Genomic DNA, 12,416 nt, shown 5'->3' with positions numbered 1-12,416 from the left:
ATAGTGGCAGGTGACTTCAATAGCTGTCTGGCCACAATGTGGGATAAACTACCAATGAGACAAGGTCCATCTAAAGAAGCTCAAATGCTGGAACTAGTATATAAAGAACAGGACACAATGGAGATTTGGATTTTGCCTTTTTTTCTCTGAAACTGCGAAAAACACTTACTAGAATAGATTTAATTTCAATATCTAAAGGTTTCCTACATGAAATCTTATTTGAATGGAATATCTCTGACCCTGTTCCTGTCTTCATGAAAATAAAGTCCAGTTCAGGATTATTAAAAGCTGGAGATTTAGTAATATATAAGTTTAGTAATATATAAGTAAGTTTTGTTAAAAGACCCAAACTTTGTGAATGAAATGGATAATTGATAATTATATTAAGGACAATAGCTCACAGGATATACCCTGGGAGCTAGATGGGAAGCATTTAAAGCAGTAATAAGGGGACATACTATCTCATGCCATAGTTATAGGGAAAAAAGACATAGGCAAAACCGGGAAGAGTTAGAGGAACAAATTTTGCAGAAGCAATGTGTCTAATAATGTAGACTTAGTCAAAGAGATTAAGAATGCGAAAATAGCATTAGAAGTACTGACAACAATAAAAAACAAACAGGCAACTCCCTCGTTTGCCAAAGGCTCTATGAATTGGGGAACAAATCAGGCAGATTACATGCCAGACTGCTCTCTAACAGAAGACCCACAGCAGCCGTACCATACTTTAAGGACAAAAATGGGGTACTCCAAAGCAAGCAAACAAAGGGATCAATAAAGTACTAGCATTCTATTTCCAAGTGAGATACACTAGCAGATATGTAAAGTGGAAGACGTGGGAGGAAACATACTGCAAGATATTAAAATGCCCAGACTGACACAGAGTGAAAGGGAAGTACTAGATGGCCCAATAGCATAGGAAGAAATAATAAAAGTACCTAGCTCTTATGCAGCACTTTTCAGATGGAGAAACTGAGACACAAAGGTAAAGTGACTCACCCAAGGTCACCCAACAGGCCAGTGGCCAAGCTGAGAATAAAACCCAGTCCCCTGAGTCCCAGGCCAGTGCTCTAACTAGTAGGCCACAAGTGATTTTTTCATTAAAATCAGGGAGGAGTCCTGGGCTGGAAGTAGGTACCACTGAATTCTATAAAATATTAAAACACCGGTAACTCCCTTACTAGCAAGTGCAATTCAGTCTTCTGAGGCAACAAAGTCCTTACTGGGCACCTTCTAACACACAGATGTAGTTCTGATACCTAAACCAAACAACACTTTTCCAATCCAGCATTGTATAGGCCTATCTCTTTTTAATAAAGAGAGAGTAAGATTCCATACCTTATTTGTGGAACACAGTAGAGTTATTGAGCATGCAGATATACTCCTCACATGCATGTACACTTTTTTGCATGTGGACCTTGTCATAAAGGGGTGACAAGAAAGAGCTGATAAGAAACTGTTTTTTATTTCTTGGCCCCAATCACCTGACAATAGGCCACAGTTACAAAAGTTTTTAATAAACCTGTCACATGACAGGGGTCAGTGTCTAGGGTTGCCAGGCGTCCAGTTTTCAACTGGAATGCCCAGTTGAGCAGGGACCATGGCAGCTCTGATGACTGGGCTGCTAAAAGACCAGTTGGCGCACAGCGCGGCTAAAGCAGGCCCCCTGGCTTTGCGCAACTCCTGGAAGCAGACAGCATGTCTGGCTCCTAGGCACAGGTGTGGCCAGGCTCCGCAGCTCCCATTAGCTGGGAATCAGGGCCAATGGTAGCTGCAGGGGTGGCACCTGTGGGCAAGGGGGCGTGCATAGCCCCTGGCCCCTCTGCCTAGGACCTGGACAAGCCGGCTGCTTCCGGGAGCCGCATGAGGTAAGCGCCGCCCGGCTGGAGCCCGCAACCCGAACCCTCTCCTGCACCCCAGCCCTCAGCCCCCTCCAGCATCCCAGAGCCCACACCCCCCAGCTGGAGTCCTCACCCCCTCCTGCACCCCAACCACCTGCCCCAGCCCTGAGCCCCCTCCTGTACCCCAAACTCCTCATCCCCCACCCCACACTGAAACCCGCACCCCAAGCCTCTGCCCCAGCCTCGAGCCCCCTTCCACACTCCAAACCCCTTGGCCTTAGCCCAGAGCCCCCCTCCTGTACCCAAAACCCTTCATCTCCATCCCCACCCCAGAGCCCTAACCCCCTCCTCCTGCACCCTGAACCCTTCATTTCTAGCCCCACCCCGAGCCAGAGCGGGAGTGGGGCCTCTGGGCAGGGGGCGAGGCAAGAGTTTGGTTTTGTGTGATTAGAAGTTGGCAACCCTATCAGTGGCCACTGACTTAGGTTAGCTGTCAAAAAACAGAGTCATTGTCCTCTGCTTTTGTTTAGCCATCTTTTGTTCCTCCTGTAAGACAGGCTTTCAGGCATGGATTAGGTCATATGAGTTTGGGGTGGATAGTGTAGCTGTTGCTTTTGTGTAAATTATCAGCTACTTTGTTTGGAATCTGATATTCTTGCCATCTGCATAACTTTGTTGTTCTTATTGTAGAGCTGCTTCAGTTCTCGTTTCCTGATATACAGCTCTCTTGTAACTACTTCGGGGTTAATTGTTTGCCTAAGAAGCTTATTGGCAATAGGTTTTTGGTAGTTTCTAAGATGGTGATCTCCATAAAGAACCAGAGTGAGGTGTGTTTCTTCTGCCCACCACAGCTTTTTTTAATTGAATGCTTTGCTGTTTCTCCTAACTTTTCTACCAATCCATTTGATGACAGAGATGTGACATGGCGTGCCTGAACTGGTATATCAAAGAGAATGGCCAGAATGAGCCAGTCATTAATTGTGGGCCATTATCTTAACTCATTCATAAAACATAAATGGCAAATTTCATACAGCCTAGTTTCCAAGAGCTTCCTGCAAAATGAGCTGGCAATTAAATATAAATGAGACTGGTTGGGGGGTGGGGGGTAGCAGCTGTTTTATAGCTCTGGCACTGGAGCAACTTGTGCTTAGGAGGAATAAAACATAACACCAGAAATGTAAAACCTAAACATGTAAAATGTAAGGTCTACTAAAATATATATTTCTGTGAATAACTTTCTGAAGATTCAAGTTACTTTCAAATAATTCATATTATGTGACACTTATTAGCACTTTCAATTCCTCATTAAATATCAGCAGGGGAGATTCATAACCAAATATAGCATTTGTATGATACACCTTCTCAAGACCAAAAACACTTGTCAAGATTTGGTAGCAACAAATCCTTCCTTTAATACAGCCTGTGCCCACAGTTTACTGGACTGCTGTGAGATGTCATATATAATTCATAACTGGCTGCAGAAGCTGGGGCTGGCTCTGAAATGTACTTTCAAACCTGCAGCAATGATTAGTTGCTGTTTTCCCTTCCTTCTACCTCCTCCCCTTTCTCCCTTCCTTTGCTAATTTTGGGTAGGTTTGTCAGCCCAAAAGAGTTCGTTTGAAATAGCCAGAGCAGTGGAAGTAGGGGAAAAGAAGAGTGAGGATGAGGAATGAGGCTACTTTTTGAAAGACTTTAAATAACTAAACATACCTCCACCCTCAAGAAAATATCACTTTCTGCTTACATTTCTTTATTTTTAAAAATATTTTAGTAGGATCTTACTGAACTTACAATTAGCCATTTTAATTACAAAGTACACATTAAAAGCAACCAGCGGTTATGCTGGTTTAATAACTCATGGCCTATCTAGATCACAGAAGTGACATACAGGTTTTAATACCAATGGGCTGTGGTCAGGGGGCATAATATATTAAGAATTCTCAGAAAATAGGATCCCTGTGATTCTGCAGCCAACGGTGGATTGGGTTTATATATATTACCAATGCCACAAAAGTTCCATAGACACTCTGTAACCTCCCTCAGAAATGTCTTGTCTGTTGCTGAAGTAGCAATTGGCACTGGAAATGGTGCAGACATTTAGTCTGCCACTACGATGGCTACACAGTTAGAAGGACAGTCAGGTGTTAGTCTTTCATTTCTCACAAGAGCTAAGTGCACCTACCAAACCGTGGAAAGCAGAGATTGTTTAGTGGAATCCAACAGGTGTAAATTAGGCAGAAAAAAGACATTTCTAAAGAGGAAACATCAGAACTGTTTATGCATTTGTTAGCATTCAGTGCATAAAGTAACAAACTGAACAAATAGACAGTACTTTTCATTATAATTTCAGTTGCAATAATCTCTAACTCTAGCCACAATATTGGGTAAACATAATTCAGAAATGTGACTGTTTTTAAAGTGAAGATGTCCCTTTAAGTTGGTGGACAATTCCTTTGTTGGTCTTTGCTGCTAGAAGCACATTTATTTAAATAAAATGCATTAGTAAACTTTAGCTTTGACTAAAATCACACAACAGACTGAGATCATTGTTGGTTATATGTTAAAGAATGTCGGGGGAAGTGGGGGGGTTCATATATAATTTTTTATATGGAACGGTGGAAAATGTTCTCTTCACAGCACACATTATTTTTCAGAGCGGTCATCTGTGTCCATTATGAGGATAGTTTCAGAAATCAAATTTGAAAGATTACTTTTTTCCAGTTTTTCATCTTTTTTCTAGTGCACTTAGACTCATGGGAATTTTGATACATAAGATTTATTGTAAGAGAGTGACTCAATATAACATTAATATATACTCTATGCTGACTTAAAGATACCCAAGTTTGGAGCTTATTTTTGACACAATATGCTAGAAATAATCTGCTTGTTATACATGTTTTGGTAACAACAGTTGCAACATAAAATGTATTTTACCTAGAAAGGTCAGGGTTTCATGACTCAAGGACAAAATATAGTGCAGTTGTATTCAGTGCATTTTATAGGTCTCCAGATATAGTGGAATCACATGTATACTACCTGTACATTCCTTCAAATAGTAAACACTTTTCATATGCAACTCCAGCTGAAGGTGACTGGACTCTGGAGTTCAGAGTTTTAATATGTACCTTCACAGATCATATTTGCAACCCTCTCTATATTATATCTAAAATTCCCCTTGGCTTTAAGCACATGCATGCCCATCCAACGGAATCCTGTAATGACATATGTTTAATGGTAATTTCCACTCTGTGTGTGTGTGTTATATAATATGTTACCTACTGATGTAGTTTTATCTAGGTTTCTTATTTATAGATGGCATACAGAGCAACACCTGTAGTTCTGGCCACCTACTTGGTTCTGTTCTAAAAAGGGTCTGTGGTTACTGACGTTCTCAGAGTTTTACATTTCGGGCTGAAATTTGGCATGCGTAAGAGCTGAATTATGGTAATCGATAAAACTAATGATCTTGCAATGTTCTAGCAGCAATCTGCGTGTGTGTGTGTATATATATATATATAATCAAATGTGTATATACATAATATAATGTTGTTCAGGGTAATCCTGTCTCTGACAATGGGCACTACCAGAGAAAAGTGTAAGAACCTGTCAAGGTTCCTCCCCCACTCTGAACTCTAGGGTACAGATGTGGGGACCTGCATGAAAAACCTCCTAAGCTTATCTTTACCAGCTTAGGTCAAAACTTCCCCAAGGTACAAAATATTCCACCCGTTGTCCTTGGACTGGCCGCTACCACCACCAAACTAATACTGGTTACTGGGGAAGAGCTGTTTGGACGCGTCCTTCCCCACAAAATACTTCCCAAAACCTTGCACCCCACTTCCTGGACAAGGTTTGGTAAAAAGCCTCACGAATTTGCCTAGGTGACTACAGACCCAGACCCTTGGATCTTAAGAACAATGAACAATCCTCCCAGCACTTGCACCCCCGCTTTCCTGGGAAATGTTGGATAAAAAGCCTCACCAATTTGCATAGGTGACCACAGACCCAAACCCTTGGATCTGAGAACAATGAAAAAGCATTCAGTTTTCTTACAAGAAGACTTTTAATAAAAATAGAAGTAAATAGAGATGAAGAAATCCCCCCTGTAAAATCAGGATGGTAGATATCTTACAGGGTAATTAGATTCAAAAACATAGAGAACCCCTCTAGGCAAAACCTTAAGTTACAAAAAAGATACACAGACCGAAATAGTTATTCTATTCAGCACAATTCTTTTCTCAGCCATTTAAAGAAATCATAATCTAACACATACCTAGCTAGATTACTTACTAAAAGTTCTAAGACTCCATTCCTGGTCTATCCCCGACAAAGACCAGCATATAGACAGACACAGACCCTTTGTTTCTCTCCCTCCTCCCAGCTTTTGAAAGTATCTTGTCTCCTCATTGGTCATTTTGGTCAGGTGCCAGCGAGGTTACCTTTAGCTTCTTAACCCTTTACAGGTGAGAGGAGCTTTCCCCTGGCCAGGAGGGATTTCAAAGGGGTTTACCCTTCCCTTTATATTTGACAGAACCCCATAGTAAATGTGTCAGCTGCTGAAGCATGTATCAAATCACTATGTGGTCTTGAACAAGTCATCTCTCTCTCTCTGCCTCAGCTACCATGCCTGTAAATTTGAGGTGATGAGAGTACTTACTTACCTGTGTTGTGTGACTGAATTCATGAATGTATGCAAGGACTTGGAGATCTTTGGATGGAATGTGTGATAAGTGCCGAGTGTTAACCAGCGTAATGGCTTTGGATAGACTCGATATAATTTTGAAGAGTTGAATCATGTGGTTTTATTAGTGGTGTAGTCTAAGGCTATATTTGAGCATCTTTTGACCTTCTTCCTGAGGGGTGCTTTTGTTTTGACACCCACTTTTTAGGGATATCACCATTGTACTTAACAGATGACTGAGATTTCACTTTGGTACTCCCTCTTTATAATCCATCTCAGTCCATCCCTCTCCTCCTTTGAACAACATCTGTAAACGTCTTTCTTTTCAAGATATATTTTTATTGTGACAACCCTTCCCTCCCACGCCCGCTAACTCTTCCCTTGTCCCTTTCTCGGATGTAGTTCTCCCTTCTGTTCCTGGATTTTAGTGTAAGTGTAGTTTTTATCACATTTGAATGTTTGTTGTGTTGTGTTCTATTTATTTATTGTTTTTAATTATATATATTCTCAACCATCATTCTGCCATGCCCAATTGTTTCAGTGGAGAGGTGCTTAATAAATTGATCTATTCAGATGATTTTTTAAAAAAATCAATATTGGAAGGAGGGGGAATGAGCTACACTGAAGTAATAAAATGTGGCTTCTACATGTTGGATGCTATTTAGGGAAGGGAATATACCTGTCTGGAAGGAAATATGGCTGACTGTTGAGCAAGTTTCATGTTGTCTTCCCTTTCCAATATTGGAAATTTCTCCACAATAAATTCATGTACGTTTGAACTGCCTTTGGTAGAAGTGAAGGACTCATTCGAAGTGTTACAGACACCCACCCTCATACTGAATACTTTTTATTTAGATGCCTCCCTTGCCCACCCCTTGAACCTGTGTTTTGGGGGTAGGATCCACAAAATTAAATGATTGGGGTTTGCATATAAGACCAGAACAGCAGAATGAGGCCTTCAATTTACATGGCCTTAGGATGGGCCTTTCATAAGCACAAAGCCTACTGGAACTTGGTTTTGAAAATCCCATCTTTAGATTTAACTATAGAAGCTTTACTGCATTTTTTCCCTGGTGATTTGAATGAACATTTTATGTGAACAGAAACAGCCAAAGCTTTTCAGTCTTCAAACATTGTCTAATGTCTTTATTTTTAACAGCTATAAGATAACGAGACTTTTAAGAGAGAGGCCATCTTCTCCCACATTCCTGCTTTATTTTTGGGGTGGAGGGTTACCTTAATTTCACCTTCCTGCTCCTTCATGACACCCTGTCCTCAATCCCTCAAAGGTCTCACGAGCTCATTTATATTCTTTCTTTCAATTGCCTTTCCCTTCAGAACAAAAGACATTTGATAACCGTTAATCTAAACCTACTTCTTTTATCCTCAAACTTTAATAGATGAACATTTTTTTTAAATCACGTTCGCTTTTCCCCCCAGACTTTTTCTTTCTTCAGCAATAAATAATTATTAGTAATTTCTAAAGAAACTATGGAGATATTGCCTTGCTTTCAAAACAGAGTTACTACCATCCCTTCCAAGGGAATCTGTTTTTAATTCAAATCAAGCACACACTTAATGTTTCATATCTAAAATTTAAAAATTGCCATAAGCGATTGTATGGTCATGGGTGTTTGCGGACTACAAAGAAACCATATAAAGATTCTATTCTGAACAGTTAATGTGTCCTAAATGATTTTAATAAATATCTTTCATGCATTTGGCAGTTTGCAGAGAAATTCCAGGAAGTAAAAGAAGCTGCCAAACTAGCAAGAGACAGATCTCAAGAGAAAATTGAGACCTCAAGCAATCATTCCCAGGTAAGTCACTTATCTGTAATATATGTACACACACACACATATGCAGGAAAAATTATTTGAGACTAGATTCAGCAGTGGAATATACCTGCTTCTGGCAGCTAGTTTAAAGTGTCAACAAAGAAGATGGTTAAATATCATTGTTAACTATTGGTCTTTAACATTGCTAGAGGAATATTCTTTTTCTTGTGTGCTCGCTCTCCTTCTCTTTCTCACTTACATATAATGGTCTTTTCAGGAAGTTAGTGAAAAAATAACAAGGTCATCCATATATTCTTTGATATAGTTCTTCATTGTGGTGGCCACTGGGGACTTTGCCTGAATGCATCTGATGAAGTTAGCTCACGAAAGCTTATGCTCAGATAAATTTGTTAGTCTCTAAGGTGCCACAAGTCCTCCTTTTCTTTTTGCCTCACTGCAGTATTTCAGCAATAAATAAATGGAATCTGTTGTAACACTTGCTTATGCCAGTTGCCTAACCCATTTTTTTGTTTGGCTGGGGCTGTGTTAGAGATCAGTTTGTACAATGTCACATAGCTAGCGTAATTTGAGTTCTCATGTATTTCATTGTCCAAGTTGGGTGATCCATAGATGTTGGGTGATTATAGTTTGTCTGCAGGTGAGGCTTTACCATCCATTACTCACGGTGACTGGTGGAAAGGGAGTTTATAATGTATGTCCATGGAGTACACCTGTCTGGGACAGTTTAGTTTAGAAAGATGCCACTATACCCAGTGTTAATTGTTTACGTTAGAATATGATGAAATCAAGTTTTATCACAAGCTTTGTCACAGTCCCTTACAATAATTCATTATAATTGCATGAAGTCTACAGCTAGCTAAGAATTAATCCTTGTTTAATGGGAACTCATTCATTGTGTTTTGCATAAAAGTGTTGCTTTGGAGGAAAGTTAGAATAACTTCTATTTAGTGATTACTTCAACTACACAATCAGAAGAGCCTTTATGACATCAGTGAGACTACTTAGTGTTCATTTCTTCTGAAAATCAATCCCCTTGTTTAGATCCCTAAACCAGACTTAGAAGCCTGACATTAGATGCTTTAAAAAAAAAAAAAAATTGTGGCCATTGAGTCTAATGTAAAGCAAAGGAAGTTAATTGACCACTGGTAAAAAGTGTGTGATGTTAATCTCTTGGGAGTAGGAAAGTGTCCTCTTTTTTTTTGGTACTTCACAACTTCCAGTAGTATTTCTTTGCTCCAGTAGCTTAAACTGATTTTAAAATATTCTTCTGGAAAATTTTGCAAACTTTGTAAATTATATTTTTTCTCTTTGAAAAGAGGTTGCCTTTTGCCCCCAGGGCACTTCATTGTGATAGTTTTTTTTATTACTGTTCTGTGTTTTAAATGTTCTTCTTTAAATATTACATTTACTGTTACAATCTGTGTATAGTCTAGTATGCCATGAAAATGTAATGCATGTGAGAGCTGATAAGAGACTGGTCTTTATTTCCTGGTCTCACTGACTTGACATGAGACAAGGTTACAAATAGCACAGATGTGAGGGTCACTATTCACCAGTCCCAGTGGCTACTGGTGCACATTGGGGGAATCACTAGGCTCAGATAAGGAGCTATCTGTCATTACTTAAAGGGAATCAGAAATGTTCTTGCTTAGTGCAAATATATAACACGACATGGTATATAATATGACCTCTTATGATACCTGTATTTACTTGTACCGATAAAGTCAATGTGAAGATAAAGATAGGACTGCATTTTGATTGACAAGAAGAGAAACTTTTTTACTACTTTGTCTGGGCCACAAACAGTGGCATCCCAGACAACAGCATTACCTCGAATAGGCCAAGCCAGGTAATCTGCCATTGCATTTTGTGTCACATACCTAGTATGTTATGTCACAAAAGTAAATGCTTACTTCCTTTCAGTGACACTGAGGTTTTTTTGAGGGGGGTAGGGAAGTAGGCATATGTTTTAAAAGGGGAACAAAGATGCTGGGGGGAGGGGCGATTATAGACCAGTCAGCCTAACTTCGATACCTGGAAAGATACTGGAACCAATCATGAAACAATCAGTTTGTAAGTACCTAGAGGGATAATAGGGTTATAAGGAATAGCCAGCATGGATTTGTCAAGAACTAATCATGCCAAACCATCTGATTTCCTTCTTTGACAGGGTGACTGGCCTAGTGGATAGGGGAAAGAAGTAGATGTTATATATCTTGATTTTAGTAAGGTTTTTGACATTCTCATAAGCAAACTAGGGAAATGTGAGCTAGATCAAATTAGTGGGTGCACAGCTGGTTGAAAGACTGTACTCAGAGGTAGTTATCAGTGGTTTGCTGACAAACTGGTAGGGCATTTCTAGTGGGTTCCCACTGGGTCTGGTACTATTCAGTATTTTCATTAGTTACTTGGATAATGGAGTAGAGAGTATGCTTCTAAAATTTTCAGATGACATCAAGCTGAGAGAGGTTGCAAGCTCTTTGGAGGACAGGATTAGAATTGAAAATGACCTTGACAAATTGAAGAATTTGTCTAAAATCAACAAGATGAAATTCAGTAAAGAGGAGTGCAAACTACTACAGTTGGGAAGGAAAAATTAAATGCACAACTTCAAAATAGGGAATAACTAGGTGGTTGTGCGGCTAAAAAGGATTCTGGGGGTTACAGTAGGTCACAAATTGAATACAAGTCAACACTGTGATGCAGTTACAAAAAAGGCCAGTTTCATTCTAGGATGCATTAACAGGACTGTCATTTGTTAGACCTGGGAGGTAATTGTCCCACTGTACTGGTGAGGCCACAGCTGGAGGACTGTGTGCTGTTCTGGGCACCACACCTCAGGAAGGATGTGGATAAATTGGAGCAAGTCCAGAGGAGAGTAACAAAAATAATAAATGGGTTAGAAAGCCTGATGTATGAGGAAAAAATTAAAAGCTGTGAGACACAGTTCCCTGGGGGTTCCCAGGATTGCAAAGTTCCTCATTACTACCTGCCCTTAGTGTGAGGCAGGCTTGTCTGTGCATGCTGGGGTCAGCTCCCCAACTCCAGGGGCCATGGGCAACACAGGCCCTGCTCTCTCTCTTAGGGTTAGGCACACTCTATGACTCAAGCTCTCAAAGAGTCCCCCTGGAGTGACCAGCCACTGGTCCACTACACACAGGATTCACAGATTTGCTGCTCCCAATGAAGCAGTCCACACCCGCTTACTAGCTTCCCTTCAGGTCACCACTCCATTTGACACACAACAGTTAGATAACGTTTACAGTGAATACTAGTAAGAATTTACTTAATGAAGTATAGAGATTTGAGAAGTAGCAAGTAAAATATTGGAAACAAATGGTTAACTGTAAAATAAAATCATAACATGCATTTTAAGTCCTAGATTTAACTACCAAGATATTGTTCTAATTAAATTTAGCTCATCCAAAGTCTTTGCAGTATTTTCCAGCCAGGTTGGCCATGACCGTCCTTTCACAAGGCAGAACATACTGACAGTTTTTCTTCTTGGTGAAGGATCTGGAATGTATCTCAGTACCTCCAGTTATGCCCCAAACATCCACTGTCTTTACTTGTAAACGGGATACCCTCTTGCTTTTTTCTGTTTTCCTGAAGCTTTCCTCTCATGTTGAATCTGCAATCTTCTGCTTAGCATCAGGCTCAGTAATGCAAATAGGCCTCCATTGCAAAGCGGACGATACAGAATAGACACATGACCAGCCAGAGAGAGAGAGAAGCGTCTTTTTTCCCTCCTACATGACAGAAGCTTGTTTTATCACCTTCTGGTGATGTGCCTTAACTCACATACTTTACGATGAAAATTTTCAGTACTGATACGCAATTCCTTAAACATTATGCATACATACATTTCACAGTTATTATAATGACCAGTGGGCTCTTGGGTATATCTCACATGCCACCTTCTGGTAAATTGAATATACATACATCTGCCACAAGGGATCCTGGTAAAACTCTATAAACATCCGTGTACCCTCTGCCAGTTGGCACCAAGAGGTTTTTCGGTCACACTGGGCATGCTTACTCTTGAAAAAGAAGCTTGAAGAGGGGTCTGTTGAGTCTTCAGATATGTTAAGGGCT

At 40.2% G+C, this 12,416-nt stretch overlaps 1 protein-coding gene across 1 annotated transcript in view; it reads left to right on the top strand.

The window, feature by feature from the left end:
- The window catches only part of HOMER2 (homer scaffold protein 2), a 103,998-nt gene that overhangs the window by 71,809 nt on the left and 19,773 nt on the right, over window positions 1-12,416 (top strand). Inside the window, exon 4 of the mRNA XM_077828538.1 lies at window positions 8,250-8,342. Coding sequence (XP_077684664.1) covers window positions 8,250-8,342 — 93 coding nt within the window. The remainder of the gene's footprint in view (window positions 1-8,249; window positions 8,343-12,416) is intronic.

The sequence above is a fragment of the Eretmochelys imbricata genome, chromosome 10 (assembly GCF_965152235.1).
Source record: "Eretmochelys imbricata isolate rEreImb1 chromosome 10, rEreImb1.hap1, whole genome shotgun sequence".
Classification (NCBI taxonomy): domain Eukaryota; kingdom Metazoa; phylum Chordata; order Testudines; family Cheloniidae; genus Eretmochelys; species Eretmochelys imbricata.
The sequence above is the reverse complement of the archived record's forward strand: the minus strand, read 5'-3'. Positions and strand labels throughout refer to the sequence as shown.